The sequence below is a fragment of the Nanorana parkeri genome, unplaced genomic scaffold (assembly GCF_000935625.1).
Source record: "Nanorana parkeri isolate BGI_ZX_2015 unplaced genomic scaffold, ASM93562v1 scaffold388, whole genome shotgun sequence".
Classification (NCBI taxonomy): domain Eukaryota; kingdom Metazoa; phylum Chordata; class Amphibia; order Anura; family Dicroglossidae; genus Nanorana; species Nanorana parkeri.
In genome coordinates this window covers 512,035-531,261 of record NW_017306656.1, presented here as the reverse complement: position 1 = coordinate 531,261, position 19,227 = coordinate 512,035, and the positions used below count along the sequence as shown (strand labels likewise).

General features: G+C 39.4%; 1 protein-coding gene across 2 annotated transcripts in view; it reads left to right on the top strand.

The window, feature by feature from the left end:
• Positions 1 to 19,227, top strand: part of MAN2A1 (mannosidase alpha class 2A member 1) — a 126,109-nt gene that overhangs the window by 80,868 nt on the left and 26,014 nt on the right. Inside the window, exons 11-16 of one of the 2 annotated variants that reach the window (XM_018559313.1) lie at positions 1,283 to 1,397; positions 4,201 to 4,268; positions 7,466 to 7,631; positions 9,045 to 9,275; positions 11,525 to 11,527; positions 11,784 to 11,897. In XM_018559313.1, the coding sequence (XP_018414815.1) occupies positions 1,283 to 1,397; positions 4,201 to 4,268; positions 7,466 to 7,631; positions 9,045 to 9,275; positions 11,525 to 11,527; positions 11,784 to 11,897 (697 nt within the window). Of the gene's footprint in view, positions 1 to 1,282; positions 1,398 to 4,200; positions 4,269 to 7,465; positions 7,632 to 9,044; positions 9,276 to 11,524; positions 11,528 to 11,774; positions 11,898 to 19,227 lie in introns of both variants that reach the window. The other variant, XM_018559312.1, reaches the window with a different exon arrangement.

Here is a 19,227-nt window from a genome sequence, read left to right as displayed (position 1 = left end):
ATTACAGGAGCTATTCTTGAAGATTGCACTTGGTGTTTGAGAATAGTTTTATTCTAGACCTAAAATCAATGACGGATATGATTTGCCTACCCAGTTAATAAAAGAAAATCTGTAGTAGGTGGCTGTGTTAGTTTTCTTTATATTTTTACCCGGTAATCCTCAAAGTAACACACTTTTTGTCCTTGTGTAACAGCCATTACTGCCTGTACTTTATCTATGGAGAAGCAGCGTTGTCACCCTAGGGCAGAGCTACATTACCCTCCCTCTCTCCTCATAACCTGAAAGTCTGTAGTCTTCACAGAGAACTGGAAACAACGTAACTGATGAAAGTGCAGCACAGAAATTTTTCAGTTCACAAAATTTCTGACAGGATTTACAAATATGTTTTTATATTTATTGAATACATATAACAAAACTCTTTCAATAGTATATTTAGCAGACCAAAAAGAACTAACAAAAAAAAAAGTTTGAGTTGACATACTTTTTGATGCAATTCTTTTTAATCCAAACAATCTGCTTAGACTGAGAACATCCCCCCTCTGTGGTACTGTGGCCCTTTTAAAATTATGCTGACCACGCTCCATGATGTATAACAAAAAGAGAAATGATAAATACTTTATTACTAACTTGTAAGTATACAATGGGAGGCGCCAAAAACTTAATTGCACTATAAAGCCAAACTTCATGTTTCCTACACTTTTAAAAGAATACTCAGCTGATCTCCAGTGTGGTTTCCTGAAGACTCATCACTCTTATCCATTGCTGGTATACAATGCTGGAGTTGGGCTTTAAGTTTAAAATATTGAGAGTGCCCCCCCCCCCCCCTCTCCAGCACTAAAAAAAAACATACCTTTTGGTTTGGGAAAATATCTGTCACTACTGCCTCGGACCAGAGCAGTGTCTGCTTTCTTGATGGTGCTTTCCTACGGCTCAGCTCTTTTGTAGTGTTGAGGCCAAGTCTGGCAGCTGGCAAAGTGTAGATGGGGGAGCTTATCCATTAACCAACCAGACTACCTTACTTAGTTCAGTGCATGTGACCATTATTTAATGGAGGAAGATAGCATTAAACAAGTAAACACTATGCTTACCTCAGACAGGTCAATCGATGTTAACTAATAATGTGAACTACCTTAAATTTAGTTCTTTGTCTGCAGCGACTGATGGAAAGGTGGGGCATTGGGTGCATTGGTAACACCCTTCAGCCTAATTTAGTGTTTTTATGTCGTTTTGTTGCTTTTTAGTTTCTTTGTTTTTATTTTTTGTTTATTTTTTAAATATACAGGCTATTCCACTCACTGATGAACCTGAAAAAAGTGATAGTAGATTCAGCACATCTTCTTATTCTGAAGAATAAAGACATGTACAGCTACAACCCCTCTACTCCATTCTTCAATATGGTGGGTTAGTTGTTAAAGATGGAAGATAAAGAAATATTAGTAATTTCCTATATCGGCCTTACCAATATACCTGGGCTTGGGGTGGGTTTTGGCAAGGCCAGTAGTAGATTTTCATGGCCAGGGTCCTGGGAACAACTTAGTGACTTAATGTCAAACCTAAAATCAAACACGTGCTTGCTAAGAGGGTAGTGCTTACGCCTCCTGCCACTCATGCTCGAATTTCACTGTCTAAACAAGCTATACTGGCTGAGAATATCTTCAGCCTCTGACACATTTATGACTCCTGGATTCCTGGTCCCCCTCTGCTTACGGTGGTTCCATTCTCCTGCCTGTAAATCAATAAAGGCCACAGAATTGATGTAGGGTCTGGAGAAAGGAAACGCAGAGCTCACAGGGGGACCAGGCATTTGTTACTTCTAGAAGTGTGTCGGATTCTAAAGATGTTTCAGTAAATATATATCATGAAGACATTGGCAATTGATGGCATAGTTGGTGAAAGGTGTATTAACCCTTCTCTTTCTCCGCGTATGCCTGTGGTTTTAGGTTTTACAATTATGACAGTCATTTTTATAAATACAACACATGTTTTTTCTCCATTTATCTTCTTTTGAGCTTTTTTCTTACACTGTCATGTCCCATGAAAGGTATTCTGGATCCCCATTGGCAGCTTTTCATAAGCTCTGTGTTGAAAGTCTAAAAACGGTAAATGGGAGCTCAAGTGCTCAGCAGCTTGTGTTTTTATTTTTTTGTGATAAAACACTTTTTTGACAGGTTTCTATTGCTGCCTGTATTTGTCTGGAAACTTTCCTCATTTCCTGCACATGAATCTCTCAAACTGACACAGACCATTCTAAACTTGTTTACAGTAGAGATGGTAAGAATCGGGGCCCCTGTCAGGATTTTATTGTCCCTGTCCAATTTGGAAGATTTCTCTTGTTTCTTGTCAGGATAATTTGAGACACCAGGGCAGGAAGTGAGAGGAATCCTCCCTAATGCGAGACACAGCAAGAGGTACAAGATTCCCTCTGTATCTAAAAAGTAAAGAAGAAAAAGGTTTTGGTAGAGTTCCTCATTTCCTGGACACCTAATGTTGCCAACTGACCCAGACCAATGTAAACTTGGAAGTTCAACTCGAGCCAAACCTTTTTATTTAGTTTTGGATATAGCGGCTACAGGTTAGAGCCTCTCGGGTTTTCAGTGCAATATGTGCCCCTGTTACTGAGATTTCCCTTAAAGGAGAACTATGAGGTGAGTGCCCTTTCACTCACCTCATAGTTTTAGCCGACCTGTGACACTGAGACTGTCACAGGTCGGCTCAGTAGATCGGGAAGTGAGGGAACACATAACGGCGTTCGCTCACCTCTCGATCCTGTCATGGCTCTCTGCCGTGGCAGGGGAGGGGCTGGATTCTCCCCGCTCCGCCAGCGCTGACTGGCGGAACAGACGGGGGAGGGGGCGGGTACAGCTGGCTCTGCCTCCTAGATAGGCAGAGCCAGCTGTCAGTATACCACGAGCTACAGCCTGAGCAGCTGAGGAGCAGCTCGCGGTATACTGCGGCGTCTCAGTATACCACGAGCTACAGCCTGAGCCTAGGGTGACGGGAGGACGCTAGTTTGTATCCTCCCGTTACCCTAAGGAGAACTATGGGGAAAAGCCTTAAACCCATAGTTCTCCTTTTAAAGGACAACTATAGAGAGAGAGAGAGAAATACACTCATACCCATAGTTAGAGCAATCGTGTGATACTGCAGCTGTCTCACGTCGGCTCTATAGATCAAGAACTGAGCGATCACAAACCGATTACTGGAGGGCCAGAAAGGGAAAGGGGCGAGCACAGCTGGCTATGACTCTACAGAGGCAGAACCAGCTGTCAATCATGCAGCAAGGTGGATCCTGACAATATTGGCGGGATCTTTCCCAGCTGCAGTGCAGCTCTGCACTGCCACCATATCAGGGGCAATAGCGTGCTATATGCTGAGTTTTGGGTCACAGGAGGACATTAGTATCCTCCTGTGCCCCAAAAGAGAACTAATGCCAAAAAAGGTTTGGCCATAGTTCTCTTTTAACTTCTTCTTAGGACATGAAGTCATGGGAAATATCGCCAATTGGAGACATAGGCAAAGCCAGGAAAAAGATTTTAGTAGAGAGAGAAGTGGTTAGGACATCTGAAAATGTTTTAATAACGCTGTCCGTGCCTTCCTTTCCCATTGACAACCACACTCACCATTTGCTGCATGGATGTCCCAGGGACAGGAAGTGAGGGTAAATCTCCCCAATGGCTACAGAAATTAAACCCTGACCGAAATGTTAACGCTTCCCAACTCTTCACAAAATTTGACTACTAAAAATTATTTTGCTGGAGTCAGGCCTTAAGCTGTAAAATCTGTGCATGCAGTATTCCCTTCATCTTGCTTGAGTAATATAATCCACATCACTGGATTAGTATTTTCTACAGGTCTTCTGATTGGAGAGCATTGAGAAAACACGATCTGTTGGTACTGTAGGGTTGGATTTCAGAAATGTTTACATACAGCACAAGTAAAATATGTTACTGCACTTTTGTTTTTCTGATAAGTCTTGGGGCACATTGTAAAATTAAATTGTACTTTTCTGTTCTCTCTCTCTACTTTATGGCCGTTCATTAATTTTTTTTTCTGCAATAATGAAACGGCTACTCTCTAGATAACAATCATTTCCAGTACAAACACTTAACAGTGTTATGCAATATAACAGGGGACTGCAATTATTATTAAATAGGCTTTCAGAGTTACACTTGGAGTTCATGCATTTTTTTTGTATTCTAGGATGAAGTGCAGAAAGCCCAGGATGCATTACCCCAAAAGACCGTTATTAAAGTCACGGGTCATCCAAGGTGAGTGTGTTTGAAACTATTAATTGGGTTGAAAAATAAGTAGTCTCTTAATTCTGAATTAATACATTTTATTACGTATTTAAAGCTGAACTCGGGGCAGATAGAAAATTATGCATAAGTACAGCAATAAGCTTGGTCTCCTTTGTCTCATTCGCTTGTCTTTTTGAAAGTTGCCTCAGCAGGGTCACAGCATCTTAGCTTTTTGTTCAGGTGATTAGTCATCACAGCGGCTCTGCACTGAGCAACTGGTCTCACGAACCCCCCTTGCAGTTGGGCAGGGCTGATGTAGTGGATCCCATGCCTTCATACTACCTCTGCCTGCTCTACTTTGCCTATGCATGATAATGTCACAGGGCAGAAGAAGAAAAGTATTGTTTTACAGAAATAAATGGTTAGAAATTCTTCCCTGGCCATACATTTGAGAGAACAGAGGTTTGCAGCTCTATTTACCATGTGCCTTGAGTTCTGCTTTAATACCTACATAGCATGCATAGTATAAGAAATGTCAGTTTGTTACATAGCTGTTACGATTCCAGTCACATTTTCTAGTCATTGTTACCTAGTCATATATTGCCTAAAATAATTCCTATTAGGGATGCACCGATACCAGTTTTTCAGTATCGAGTACGAGTACCGATATTTATATTTTGCTGCCAGGCTTCCTGATTGGCCAGGAAGCCGGCTCCATGTTTTTTGGTCAGCTCAATGCTGATTGACTTGGAAGCCGGCTTCCCAGTCAATCAGCATTGAGCCGGCTTCCCAGCCAATCAGGAAGCTGGGAGGTGGGTTGTTACCCGTGGCCCGGCTTCCTGATTGGCCGGGAAGCCAGCTCCATGTTCCCTCGCGGCTCTGCCAGTCAGAGGAAATCTCCCCATGACTGAAGTTCTGGTATCTGGATAAGTATCAGAGCTTTTGGGCGAGTAAGAGTACTCGCTCAATTGCTCGGTATCGACATCGCTACCTATTTTATATATTATGTCCCTACCAATCTTATATATTGTGGAGATCGTGTTAAGTTCACCTTTATGTTTGTCCCTTAGATTAGTATGTTTTAAATATGAATTTTCCAAGCTGCTCCTTTTTTTAAAAAGAACCTCTGGGTTTCATCAGTCATTGCCCTCACTTCACCTCATTGCTGTGGCTTTTTGTGAAGTAAAAGCTCAGATTGGCTGCTCGACAAAGGTAGCCAATCAGTGTCTTTGCCTCATATAGATCTGTGGCAAAGACGTAGAAGTAAGGGAGCCCATGTCAGCTGTCAAGTATGCAAATAGTGGCAGTTTGGAGAAGATCATACAGTTTAAGTCTTATGCAATTCCATTTTGGTTGCACTGTAAATACCTTTTGTTGCTCTTCACTTTAGTATGTGCATAGCATTTACACGACACTCTACCATTTTATTGTCCATACCCATATTCCTGAAGTAATTTCAGATATCAGGAAAAAAAGAGCATTCCACATAAGTTCTATTTCATGATAAATATGTTTACACATTTTTTGCACAGTTGTGGATTTGATTGGTATTGGATCCTTACTGGAAATTGGTACTTCCCTAATATCTCCAAGTTATTTTTGGTGATGGGAGCAGATTACTGCTCCAAGCTCAGTTCATGTTTGGTGTTTTATAGAGCTACTCCTGTGGATCACAGTTCACTGGATGAATGAAAAACTTGCTACAACTAATTGCAAAAGTGTTGACATACTGTATGTCATTCAGATGATGGTTCATTGCACCCCAAACCATCAGAAGCAGGCTTCAGTGAGATTTCAGAGTCGGCATCCAGCATTTAAAGGGCTTCTCTTCCATGCTGTCTGCATTGCTTTATACAGTTGGGCCACATAGTTAATTAACATAGCACCAACGGCTTAAGTCCAGGTAGAGAGATAATCTGTAGTAATCGTGGTGTGAAACACAAACGAGGCAGGCTCTCAAAAATAGGCTTTAGGGAAACCTCAACTCTGGAAAGTTGGGCCACATGTTTTGTACTAGTGTTGTGCTCAAAAATAGTTTGTTCCCTTTTTTTGCTTACTTTAGTTTTTTTGTTGTGAGATTTCAACAGATAAAACTCACCCTCAATGACTTGTTCCCTCAGTGTACATAATATCCTTAACCCCATAGTGACAAAGTTTCAGAATTTTTTTTCGTTCTGGGGGACCAGAGCAGTTTTGCCATTTTTGCCATGCGTTTAACCATAATTTATATACCGTTTTTTTAAAGGACAAAATGGATTTTAATTTGATACTTTTTTTTTTTTTTTTTTTGCAATAATAATGTGTCCATGATTATTCTAGCTTTCAGAAAGAAATTCATAATAAAAAATCTTTTATTCTGATTTAGAAGGTATATCATATGTCTGGGATTTCATTTTTTGGGGGGAGTTATAGGTCATAAAATGAAATACAATTTTAGTTTGGAACAATTTTAGAATGTGGTATGCTTGTCTCCCATCTTTAATAGCCTCCTCGTCACTATATTGTCTTATGTTTATTATTGAACTTATTGTTTTTAAAGTTTAACTTCTTTTGAACCTTTTTTTTCCCTTTTTTATTTTTACATTTTATTTTTTTATTTTTTATTTACAGGGGCTTTGTTACTTTGTATCTCTGAGGAGAATGCAGTATCCTACAGTTTGTAACACTATACAGTTACAAACTGTGAGCCGGCTCACCGCTACACAACACAGTGAGCTGCAATCCATCTTAGTGGCTGTCACGGCTCTGTGATCACAGCGATCAGCTATTGCTGTGATCATAGTGCTGTGACCACCTAATCTGCTGTTAATTGTCTGCCTTGGACCCCAGCAACAGCAGTAACTCAGTGAGCCCTGATCCCTCCACGGACCCTCGCTCATTGTACCTCAGGATGGGATTATCCCATCACAGGTCGGTAATTAACTGAACGATTACGACGATATAATCCCGTCATCGTTTGGGAAGGCGTTAATATATTCTGCAGCATTGGTACATGTAAGATGTTTTTGTAACTTGGTTGCTTTAACAATACCTTTTAGTAATACAGTGAAACTTTTCTTAGTAATGATTACCGATACTACTTACTAATTCTGGTTTTTGCTTCCAGAATTACAGGCTTATTTATATCAGCAAGTCAGAACATTGCTGGTCCTTTTTTTAAAGCTAAACACCTAAACTTTAACAGAAGAATAATTAAGTGTTACAAGTGTAAATTATGTCTGTTACAGGCCCCATGCAGTCTTTAATCCTTTCGAACAAGAGCGTTTGTCTGTTGTTTCTGTGTACGTTAATTCTCCAAAAATCAAGGTGATGGATGCAGCAGGAAAATATGTGAAAGCTCAGATCACTGCAGTTTGGGATGGAGCTACTGTGGTTTCTCAGGACACGTATCAGGTATGAGTTAGTGTTCACAATTGCAGTCTGACGTTCGAAGAGCTGACAAACATTACACAGTAGGCAAATACATGTACTATTATTACATTGTATTGAGCAGAGGTGTGGAAAGCAGATGTTCGAGAGTAAAGTACATGATGATGTGTGTTAAAACACAAGGCAGGATGTTTGAGACCTACTGTATAATCCACTTGGTCACAGCATGCAAAGGATGTTAGGAGCTACTAATAATCAAGTGTACTTTATACTTTCTCTCTAGTTTGTAGCTGGTGTGTAGACCTGCAGACAGAAGCTCTGTTTGGTGAGCTGAGTATACAGTCCTAATATGCTTCTCAATTGCAGCATCAGCACTTGCTGTTCTCCAATGAACACTGGAGGGGGCTATGTAGATAAGGACTGTTTAATAAAGAGCCTTTATTGCTCATGCTAGTTCCAGCTCTGTTGCATTCTATATAACTTTTCAGGTGTTCAATAATTTTTAAATTGTGGGAACCATGTATATCAAAACTTTAGTCTGTGTATGCTAATCGATTTTTTTTCAGGTTATAGTGTGCAATCAATACATCGGTGAGAATTGGATGCCTTTTCTGTGCTTATTAAAACTGACTTTTCTGTTTCGGGTGAAGTAAAATCATAGTGCTAAGGAGCACTTTGAATTGGAATTATACTTTTGCTCCAAAATACATTAACACCACTAAACAGTGAATGTTTACATGTTATAAAGCTCATTTCTGTGTATAGGTTTTAATATTTTATACCCATAAAAGGCATCACTTGATCATTACAAATGCCTTCTGTGCTGTACTTCCTGCTTAGTAGTGCTGCCTAGTGGTTGCACCTTATTGTTACTTCTGTGAAAGTGTATGAGGAAGGAAATCTGTGCATGTAATACAATAATGACAGTATAAAACAGCAATCATGTCAAATGTGATTATACTTAAAAGGCAAACAATACAATAATTTCCCAAAATTCCTGTTCACAAATTTTTTCCTGGCAAGCTGCATGGGAGCAGATTGAGTTTGCAGGGACTAGTCCATGAAAGGGATTTAGGACAGCTCTGGGAATGACCTGCCCAGTCAGTACACCATTGCATGGTCTGCAATATACTACATTGGGGGGGGGAGGGGGGAGGTATTCTGGTGGCTGTGCTGTCCTCATAGAGGTTCCTGTACATAATAGCCACAGGGTGACTACAGGTTAGTCTTCATATGTGTCCACTAGCAGCAACAAAAGTCACCGTCCTATTACAGATACTGGACATCTTTGTTTTGTTTTTTGTGGTTAATGTCAAATGGAACTTATCAAATTTGTACTAAAAAAAAAAGATTGTCAACTGCTGACTATAGTTCTTAATTGAATAATGATTCTCTTTAAGTGATTCGTACTCTTATTTTTATTTTTGGCTCTCCAAGGTCTCATTTTTGGCATATTTACCCCCTCTTGGTCTGGCTGTATATCAACTAGTGGAAGCCGAAAGTCCAGAAACTGTGAAGGCAGATTATACCATTTTTACTAGAGGAAGAAATAAAATCACATCTGATGGAGTCTTCCATATCAGTGAATTGGATGACATAATCCGGGACTTAACTTTAGAGAATTCCTACCTAAAGCTTGGCTTTTCAGAGACGTCCGGTCTTCTTGAGGTAATGACCTGTTAATTTTCTATTTAAATTAAGACTATATGTAAAAACGTACACAACATAAAAATATATATAAATCTCAGAATTAGACTGTAGAGAAAGCACCAGCCCAACGCACCCTAAAGGGATTTTGCCTAGGAGTAGGTTTTACTATTGTTTGTACAAGTTTGAACAAATAAATCTATGCAATCAATAATGAGCATTTCACAGTGATAGATTTTGGCAACCTGTAGACTTTATACATTAGTTATAGGCCAGCTACACTGCTTATATGGTGCTTTAACAAAATATCCCAAATAGTTTTTTTTTTCATGCATTGACAACTGGTTAATTTAGAATGGGATGGCTAATGCAACATTAAGTACTTATCCTTGTTGCACTCCTTACCGAAAGTCTGAGACTGTGGATGGCACCGCAAATATCAGAAAATTGTAGAAATGTCACCAGCACACCAATCCTTTTAGAATTGCAAAAGCTTCATTCATTGAAGTTCCTTGTCACATGAACAAGCGCTTTTCGGGGCCACACATCAGGCTGAAGCCTGATGAAGGCACCCTGTGTGGCCCCGAAAGCGCTTGTTCATGTGACAAGGAACTTCAATAAATTAAGCTTTTGCTATTCTAAAAGGATTGGTGTGTTGGTGACATTTCTACAGTTGGCTAATGCAACATGTCTCAACAAAGAATATATTTAAATTTTCTTCATTAAAACGAATTTGACCACATTTTCCTTGGTTAATAAACCTTCATACGGCAATGAATAGTACAGTTTTAGTTTTGAAAAGTGGGAACATAAGCTTATAGTTTTGTTCAGAGAGTAATACTATAGTCCTCTTAACCCCTTCGTGACTGACGACGTACAGTGTACGTCGCCAGCATCGGGGCTGTTTAAACAGACTCCCGGCGACTTTTGCCGCCGGGACTCTGTTTAAACTTGTAGAGCCGACTGTCGGCTTTACAACAGAAGCGATCCTGGCGACTTACCTGTCGCCAGATCGCTTCTGCGTCCCGAAGAAGGGGCCGCCCCCCCCCGCCGGACACCCCCGCCGTGCTTCCCGGGCTCCGTTGCCCCTCCTACGGGCCCGGGACCGGCGATCTTTGTGTCCGCGGGGAGCTGGGGAGGAGGTCGACGAACTTCCGTTCATCGATCCCCTCCCCGTTCTATGGGACCGGGAGCGATGCAGATTGCATCACTTCCGGTCCCTGGGCTGTCAGTTCTGGGCTCCTGCAGCCCAGCTATAAGCTATTGAAGTGCGATCTGCACTTCAATAGCTTATTTCCAGTGTAAAGGTGACTCTGAGGGTCTTTTGGACCCCCAGCATCACCTTAAAGAGGACCTGTCACCACCATCTGCTATTACATGGGGGGGCTTGCAAGCCCCCCCATGTGATAGCAGTCAAAGTAAAGTAAAAAAAAAAAAAAAAACAGTTTTTAAAATTAAAATGAAATAAAATAAATCTAATAATAATAAAAAAAAAATTTTAAAAGTACCCCGCCCCCGCGAGCACGCGCGTCGCCACGTAAACACGCGTCGGGTGCGCCTACGCATGAAAACGACGAACGCGCTACACATGTTGGGTATCGCCGCGCACGCCGGAGTGAGAGCAATAATTCTAGGGCCAGTATTTTGGGGTATCTCTAAATTGATGACCTGTGGGGGCTTTTAAAGTGTCTTTTATTGACTTTTTGGGGTACTGCAGTTTTTCGCCGTTTCACGGTCGCACGCAATCTGTAAACTGGGCATGTTGGGTATCGTTTTACTCGTTGTAACCTCATCTTTTATATTTCATTTAAAAAATGGGTAATTTGTTGTGTTTTGGGGCATTTAATTAAATTTGTCACTAAATTTTGGGGTTTAATAAGGAGTTGCGCTAATATTGCGCAACATAAAAATTTTCAACTACCACCATTTTATTCTATCGGGTCTTGGCATTCAGAAAATATATAATGTTGGGGGGTTTTACGTCATTTTCAGGCCTAAAATATGGAATATAACATGGGTGCAAAAATGGAAAAAAGGGCCTCAGTCATGAAGGGGTTAAAACACCTTTTTTTTTTTTATTACTTGCAAGTGCATAGTATGATAAAGCAGCTTTTAGAAAAGTAATATTTTAAATGCCCTCATCATTGTATACTGCCATAGGGATAGTGTTGCTGTATCGATTGGGGTATTGTTCATTTTTAGATTTTCATAATTTTATCTGTTTCCCTTGTTTTTGTTTCTAGCATTGCATGTTAAAGAAATATAGGCAGAGTGTAATGTGCCCTGGAAGCTAAGCTTCATATGACAGGTGATCAATAAAGCAACCTCATTGTATTTTAAATATCTCTAATATGCGGAACTCATCCATCTAATGTGTTTAGAGAGAAAAATGTCTATGTATATGTGCCATGAATTGGGGGGGGGGGAACAAACGCCATATGCCACATTTTTATTTTTTTGCTTTGCTCCATTTTGCTCTTCATTGATTTGCTATCTGTTATTTTTCCTTTTATTCTATAGAAAATGAAGATAAAGGAAAGTGGAAAAACTCATGATGTGAAAGTTGCATTTAATTGGTATGGTACAACAAGTAACAGAGATAAGAGTGGGGCCTATTTGTTCCTGCCTGATGGTGACGCCAAGGTATCTAAGAATTTCTAATGTGATGGTACCAATCCCAATTTTTGTCGGCTCTCTGGGTTTTCATTTTCTGTTATTGCTATGGCATGATTTGCCCAAGCAGCTTTCTGATAAACACATCCCAGGGGCATTCTTTTCTTTTAGTTTAATTTTCTTTAGTGTAACTTAAACACAGAAAATAATTAATGAAGATCTGGATCACTGTGAGAACTGTAGAGAAAGAAAGGGGAGGGTCACATTGTTGCATGATCACATTAAAAAGGAAGCTGTAATACTTGAAACTTGAGGTTGAAACCAGAGGAAGTGAAAATGGAGATACAGACAACAATAAAAGTTTGACAGAGGTTCTAACTTTGCCCGCTCTATCCAAAACTACAATTTTGCTGTAAACAATGAATCGGGCTGACTAAAATAGTCCAGACACACTTATACTTGCCCAGCCAGAAATACAAATGTTAAAGGCTCAGAGATCCAGGTTTCCCAGGCCATTTATTCAGTTCTATTTGCCACATTAAGTTTATTCATAAAGCATTGCATAGGTTTTGGTTTGTGAATATGCCAGCAGAGCTGTCAGTATTGCAGTTTAAGCAGAGGTTGGATCTAGTAAGGAGGAGGAGAACCAATGAGAAGCGGGAACTGTTCGGTGAGCCATTAGGCATTGGAGGGGGATGCCATGCTGTTCCCTGTTCAACAGAAAATTAAGCACTTTATTAGTCACTCTGTTGTTTAGTACACATTTTGTGTGCGTGTATATATGTATATGTATTTATCTATATACAACCCCAAATCCCCAAAATTGGGACACTTTGTAAAATCTACATAAAAACAGAAAGCAATGATTTGCAAATCTCATAAGCCAATATTTTATTCACAATAGAAAATATATCAAATGTTTAAACTTTGAAAATGTACCATTTTAAGAAAACAATAAGGTAATTTTGAAATTTATGGCAGCAACACATGTCAAAAAAGTTGGCACAGGGCAAGAAAAAGCTGGCAAAGTAAGTGGTACGAACATGGAAGAACATTTTGCAGCTAATTAGGTTAATTGGCTACACGTCGGTAACATGATTGGGTATAAAAACAGCAACTTGGAGAGTCAGAGTTTCTCAGAAGTAAAGATGGGCAGAGGTTCACTAATCTATGAAAAGCTGTGTCTGAAAATTGTTGAACACTTTCAGAATTTTGTTTCTCAACATATAATTGCAAAATCTTTAAATATATCATGATATCAAGATGGCACTGCATTAAAAACAAGCATGATTCCGTGATGGAACTGCATGGGCTCAGGAACACTTCCAAAAATCATTATCTGTGAACACAATTCGCCGTGCCATCCAGAAATACAAGTTAAAGGTCTATCATGCAAAGAAAAAGCCACATCTGAACATGATCCAAAAACGTTGCCGTCGTCTCTGAGCCAAAGCTCATTTAAAATGGTCTGCCGCAAAGTGGAAAACTGTTCTGTGGTCAGACGAATCGAAATTTGACATTCTTTTTGACAACAGCATGGCTTCCTAGTAGAAGAGTCCGGGTGCTTAACCGGCCTGCCTGCAGCCCAGACCTTTCACCAATTGAAAATATTTGGCGCATCTTGAAACAAAAAATATGACCGACGACCCAGGACTGTTAAGCGGTTAGAATTCTATATCAGGCAAGAATGGAGATGGCATTCCTCTCCCAAAACTCCAGCAACTAGTTTCCTCAGTTCCCAGACATTTACAGTGTTGTTAAAAGAGGAGATGCTACACCGTGATAAACATGACCCTGCCCCAACTTTTTTGAGACTTGTTGCTGCCATCAATTTCAAAATTACCTTATTTTGTTCTTAAAATGGTACATTTTCTAAGTTTAAAGATTTGATATTTTTTTCTATTGTGAATAAAATATGAGTTTGACATTTGCAAATCATTGCATTCTGTTCTTATCTAGATTTTACACACTATATATATAATGTCTTTTGGGGGGGGGAAATTACAGCAATTGTTTTACTTTTTTTTTTTTTTCTGTTGAAATGTTGCTGCGTTGTGTTCATTTAAACCCGCTTCATGCTCTGCATGCATTTTCCTTCTGTGTGCTGTTACAAGCGCTTGTGTACCTCACGGGGAATTCTATTGTGTTTAGTATTCCTTCGTGTGCGCTGGCTGGTAAAGGGGAAAAAAAAATCCATCTGAACTTGCACATATTATATTTTCTTGGCAGCAGTTTATGGAAATGAGGGTTTCCTCTTCACATTACTAACAGTGAAATGATTGCTTGCATAGTACATTTATTTAGAACGGCTCTTAGTGAGGAAAGGACATAACTTAATGTAGAACATTGCCTACAGTTGTGTATAATCTGCAATAGTGTTAACCCTTTTTGTTTTTAACTGAATGCAGGCTATTAAATGGAAAGTTTTACTCAAACCAACCATTTAGTTTAAAGTAGAGGGTGTTTTTGACACTTAAACTGTGAAGTTAATTTATGTAGGAACTTTGCTTCCTGTTATAATGTCTTTTTCTCTTCTGGCATTGAAAATCCCCCTTTTAAAAAGGGAATTTTCAGAAAACACAGCACCTGTTCAAATCTGATGGAGGTGGCCTTTCCCTGGTTCATTTATGCCACAAAACTCTGTTCTAGGAGCTAAATCTATTCACTAAATCACTGCCTGGCAAACAGTATTAAGTATTTTGTCAACATGCGTTTGTTCCCTTAAATGGGTTTTGAATTCCCATACATGTCTATGGGAATGCAAAACCCACTTAAAGCAGATCAGCTGCAGATCAAATGCACCTGCACCACTTGACGCAGGTCTGATGTACCTGTCAATGAATTCTGAATGATCTCAGAAGCAGATTAAACTGATGCCATCCAGACAAACCCAAAGCCTCATGACACGGGCCCTTGTAGCAGCTCTACTTCCATGAGAAGCCTAATAACTTTTTTAAATTATATAATGTGTTAATGATAAGTTACTATTGGGGAAGCCATCATTTGATGATTGTGTTTTTGTCTATATTTTTTTTAAATTGATCAACTGAAATTGACTTCAATTTTTCTTTATTCCTGTTTGCAAAACTGTTGAAATTGTTGTCAGGGTGCGTGTGGATCATGAGTAAACGGCCTAAAATTCTCTTGGACATTAACGTTGTTGTTTTAAGTATGTTTTTGCAGTCATATTTTAGAAAACCTCATTGTTTGTGTTTCCAATTACACAGCATACCTAAAAGTGTTTGTTTTAAAAAGTATTTCTTTCCTTTTTAGATATTTCTTTGTAGGAGGTCTTTGAAAGTTCAAAAGGGAATCTGTCCCCATAGAGTAGACGCACAGTTTCCTCATTAACATACAGGCCTTTTAGAACTTTAAACCTTAGGAGACTGTGTTTAAATCTAGTTTACAATTGATATCTGCCAGCACAGTACAGACAAGGTTTATTACAGTAACCATTGGCTCCACCCCACATCCTTCCTTAACATTACATAGGGGGAAGCTACGTATGATTTTAAGCAAGTAAAAAGCTAAGTTATGAATAGGGAACATGTAACAAACATAAAGTATGTTTTATTCCAGTTTGACTGCAACAGTGAAAACACACTTTAAGCCATTTTTGTGTAGTTTTGGCTTAATGCTTGGGTTTGTTGTGTCGCAGATTGATCAGATTTTTTTTCCAGGATTTCCCTGTATTTTGCTGCATGTTTTCGGCTTTCAGGGCCTGCTGCAGAGAAGCATACCCACAGCATGATACAGCCATTCTTCTCAGTGGGGATTGAGTCTCTAAAATGATTTGAAACATTTGCCTTATCTCTCGTATTATGTCCAAAAAGCTGTCTTGGCCTCTTGAGATCATAGACTCCCCTTCCGGCTCCATTAAAGTGACACTAAGCTCAGTTAAATCCTAAATTGAAGTACCCTAGCTATTAACGAAAATGTAGCTTATTTGTGCATCACTCTCTGTAGATCCTCAAATCATCTCTGAATTTGTGCTGACACTGTCCTTCCTTCTGGACGGTTTGTACTTATGTTCACTGTGTGTGTTGCATTATGCCAACGCTCCAATTAAAAAAACGCAACAGAGATCTGTTTTCATATTAACAAGAAAGTATACATTTCTGGTGATCAGTTTAAAAACAAATCCACTGTTACGCAATGTTTTATCCCAGGGTAATCTAATAGGCATTTCTGATAGTTCTTGGGGGCTTGAATATCTTATGAGATTTGTAAAGTACTAGGTGCAGTGGAATGGCTCAAGTTACCTGAGCATTCCTGTTTGTCCTTTAGGCAAAGGAAGAGGGATGCCTATGCACAAACCTAGTACAGCTGCTTATCTTGGGGATCAGTGATTGTACAAGATTTTCTAACATTTCTCATCACTGTCATACCTGCAATTTGTTGATGGGTGATGTGTGCAGGTGCCCATCAGACCCTTTCCTGTCTAGTTGGAATTACTTTAATTGGACCAACAACAACCCACTAAAATAACACGCCATAGGGAGGGGAGAAACATTTAGCAGCACCTTTATCTAATAAACAATCCATGTAACCGTATTAAAACAAAAAAAGGAGAGCAGTTGTGTTTTTCTATACAGATGCAGGTGGTCTAAAATTTGATGTGCATTGAAAGAGCATTGTGTGCCAGTTTTGCAGTTTTTGTCCCATGGTAAGTGTGTAGATGTAGATGCTCATCAGAAGGGGAAATAATCAGTAGTATCACAATTCAGTTCCAGGATGAAACCTATTCAGATCAACTCCATTCATAAACTATTAAAAGAAAAGCTAAAAACAATTTAAAACTCAGGAGACTGAGTTTGCATCATCTCCCTGTGCTTATATGGGTTTTCTCAAGGTACTCCGGTTTCTTGCCACATTTCAAATGTATACTTGGTTCCTGTCTAAATTGGCCCTAGTATGTGTGTATATTCATATTAGGTATAAAACTTAAGTTCTTTGGGGACAGGGACTGATGTGAATGTACAGTATGTAAAGCACTGTGTAAATTGTCAGTGTTTTATAAATACCTGTGATTAGTAAGAAAAAAAAAGTGTTTTAATAGATTTGAATGCAAGAGATTTAGTGCTAGTGCTGAAAGTAAGAAAACAAATGAGTTAATAGTGTTCTGCTGATAGTAAAATCCAATATAGAGTCCCTGCAAAAGTGCAGTTATAGTGCTGTATAATGTATAGTAAACAAAGAGGAACACATAAATGAGTTATAACTTTGTAAAAGTACGTAAGGATGTGTAAGTGAAGTTTTACACATGCATTATATTCTTACACACTTTTAAAGCACTATTGCTTTTACACATTATGTATTACTATGTTGCACTTTGTTTAACTTACATTACACATGCATTATTACTGCACTTTTCAAGTGACTCCATATTGGATTTAACAATTGGCATAACACTTATTTTTCGTACTTCATTGCCTTCAGCACTAGCAGTATCGTTCTTGCTTTCAGCGCTAGTAACACACTGCTTTATTGCTTTCGATAATTTTGGAATGACTATGGTCGGAATATTTTGCGTCTTAAGAGTGGAATTGTGATACTTTTCATTATATCCCCTTCTATCGGCCAGTGTTTTCGTTAACTAAAAATTTGTTTTTGTTTTCGTCGCTTGGATATTTTTCTCTGACGAAAACAAAATACTAGAGCCGTTAACGAGATGAAAACGATGCCGAAAATGCGTCGAATTTTCATTGACTTTTTCAACGAAAACTAAACAAATTCTGGGAACGAAATTAAAATTCGTTCCCACACTAGTGCATTTGGCTTTTGGTTCCTGAGCACTTCCTGTAGTAGGGAGATGTGAACAACCAATAAACCTATCAGATTTTAGTTGCCTAAAAATCGACTTGAATTTCGTTGACTAAAACTAGACTAAAATTAAAATTAATCTTATGACTAAAAATAAAAATTGATTTTCATCAAAAGACTAAGTCGAAAATGAAATTTGATGTCAAAATTAACACTTCTGACGGCATTTAGCTGTATGCTGGTCTGTCATTGTGCTACTCCTGAAGAGAGAGCAATGATTGCTCTGAAATGCTTCAAGCTTTATCAAATATTTTAGAATTAATCTCGAGTTCCTGACTACAGTCTCCTCACAGGATAGAGTCCCTATGGTTCATCCAGCCTAGCTGGCACAAAATGTGAGTGCTATAGCAGCGGACTGCAACCTGGTAAAAATTTCAGGTGAACCTCTCCATGATGACGTGTAATCTCAATACAATTGATACACTCGGAAGCCATTTTATTTTATTAGAACCATTGTCATCTTGTACTGAAGACGCTTGGAAAGGAATAATCTATTAAATTGATTCAGTACTGATCCTCTTCATGCTGTAGGCATTGTCTTTATACACAGATTAGCCATAGCATTATGACCACCTGTCTAATACTGAGCAGGCCCCCCTTTTGGCCCCAAAACAGCCCTAACCTGTTGAGGTATGGACTCTACTAGACCTCTTAAGGTATGCTGTGGTATCTGGCACCAAGGCCTTAGTAGCAGATTTGTAAGTTGTAAGGTGGGGGCTTTCATGGATCAGACTTGCTTTTCCAGCACATCCCACACCATGGATCAGACTTGCTTTTCCAGCACATCCCACAGATGCTTAATTGGATTGAGAACTGTGAAATTTGGAGGCCTTAAACTCATTGTTGTGTTCCTCGAACCATTCTCGAGCCAGTTTTGCAGTATGACGGGGTGCATTATCCTGCTAAAAGAGACCACTGCCTTCAGGGAATACTGTTTCCATGAAGGCATGTACTTGGTCAGCAACAATTTAGGTAGGTGGTATGTGTCATCCAAGTAACATCCACATGCATGGCAGGACCCAAGGTTTCCCAGCAGAACCTTGCCCAAAGTATCACACTACCTCTGCCGGCTTGCCTTCCCATAGTGTGTCCTGGTGCCATCTCTTCCCCAAGTAGGCGACATATGCACCTAGCCATTCACATAATGTAAAAAAAAATGTGATTCATCATACCAGGCCACCTTCTACCATTGCTCTGTGGTCTAATTCTGATGCTCACATGCCCATTGTCGGCTTGGGCACCCTGACCTGTCTGTGGCTACACAGCCTCAAACGCAACAAACTGCATTGCTCTGTGTGATCAGACATCTTTCTTTCGGAACCAGCATCAACTTTTGCAGCAATTTGATCATCAATGTTATTCACTTCACCTCTCTGTGGTCATAAAGTTATGGCTGATCAGTGTAGCTTGTCATACTACACATTGAGTGTCATATCGGCCACATACTAGGTGAGCTACCAGAACTACTGGCACTCCCAAAGCCACCCCTGTGGGGTTTTAGATATATATATATATATGTGTGTATGTATATATATAT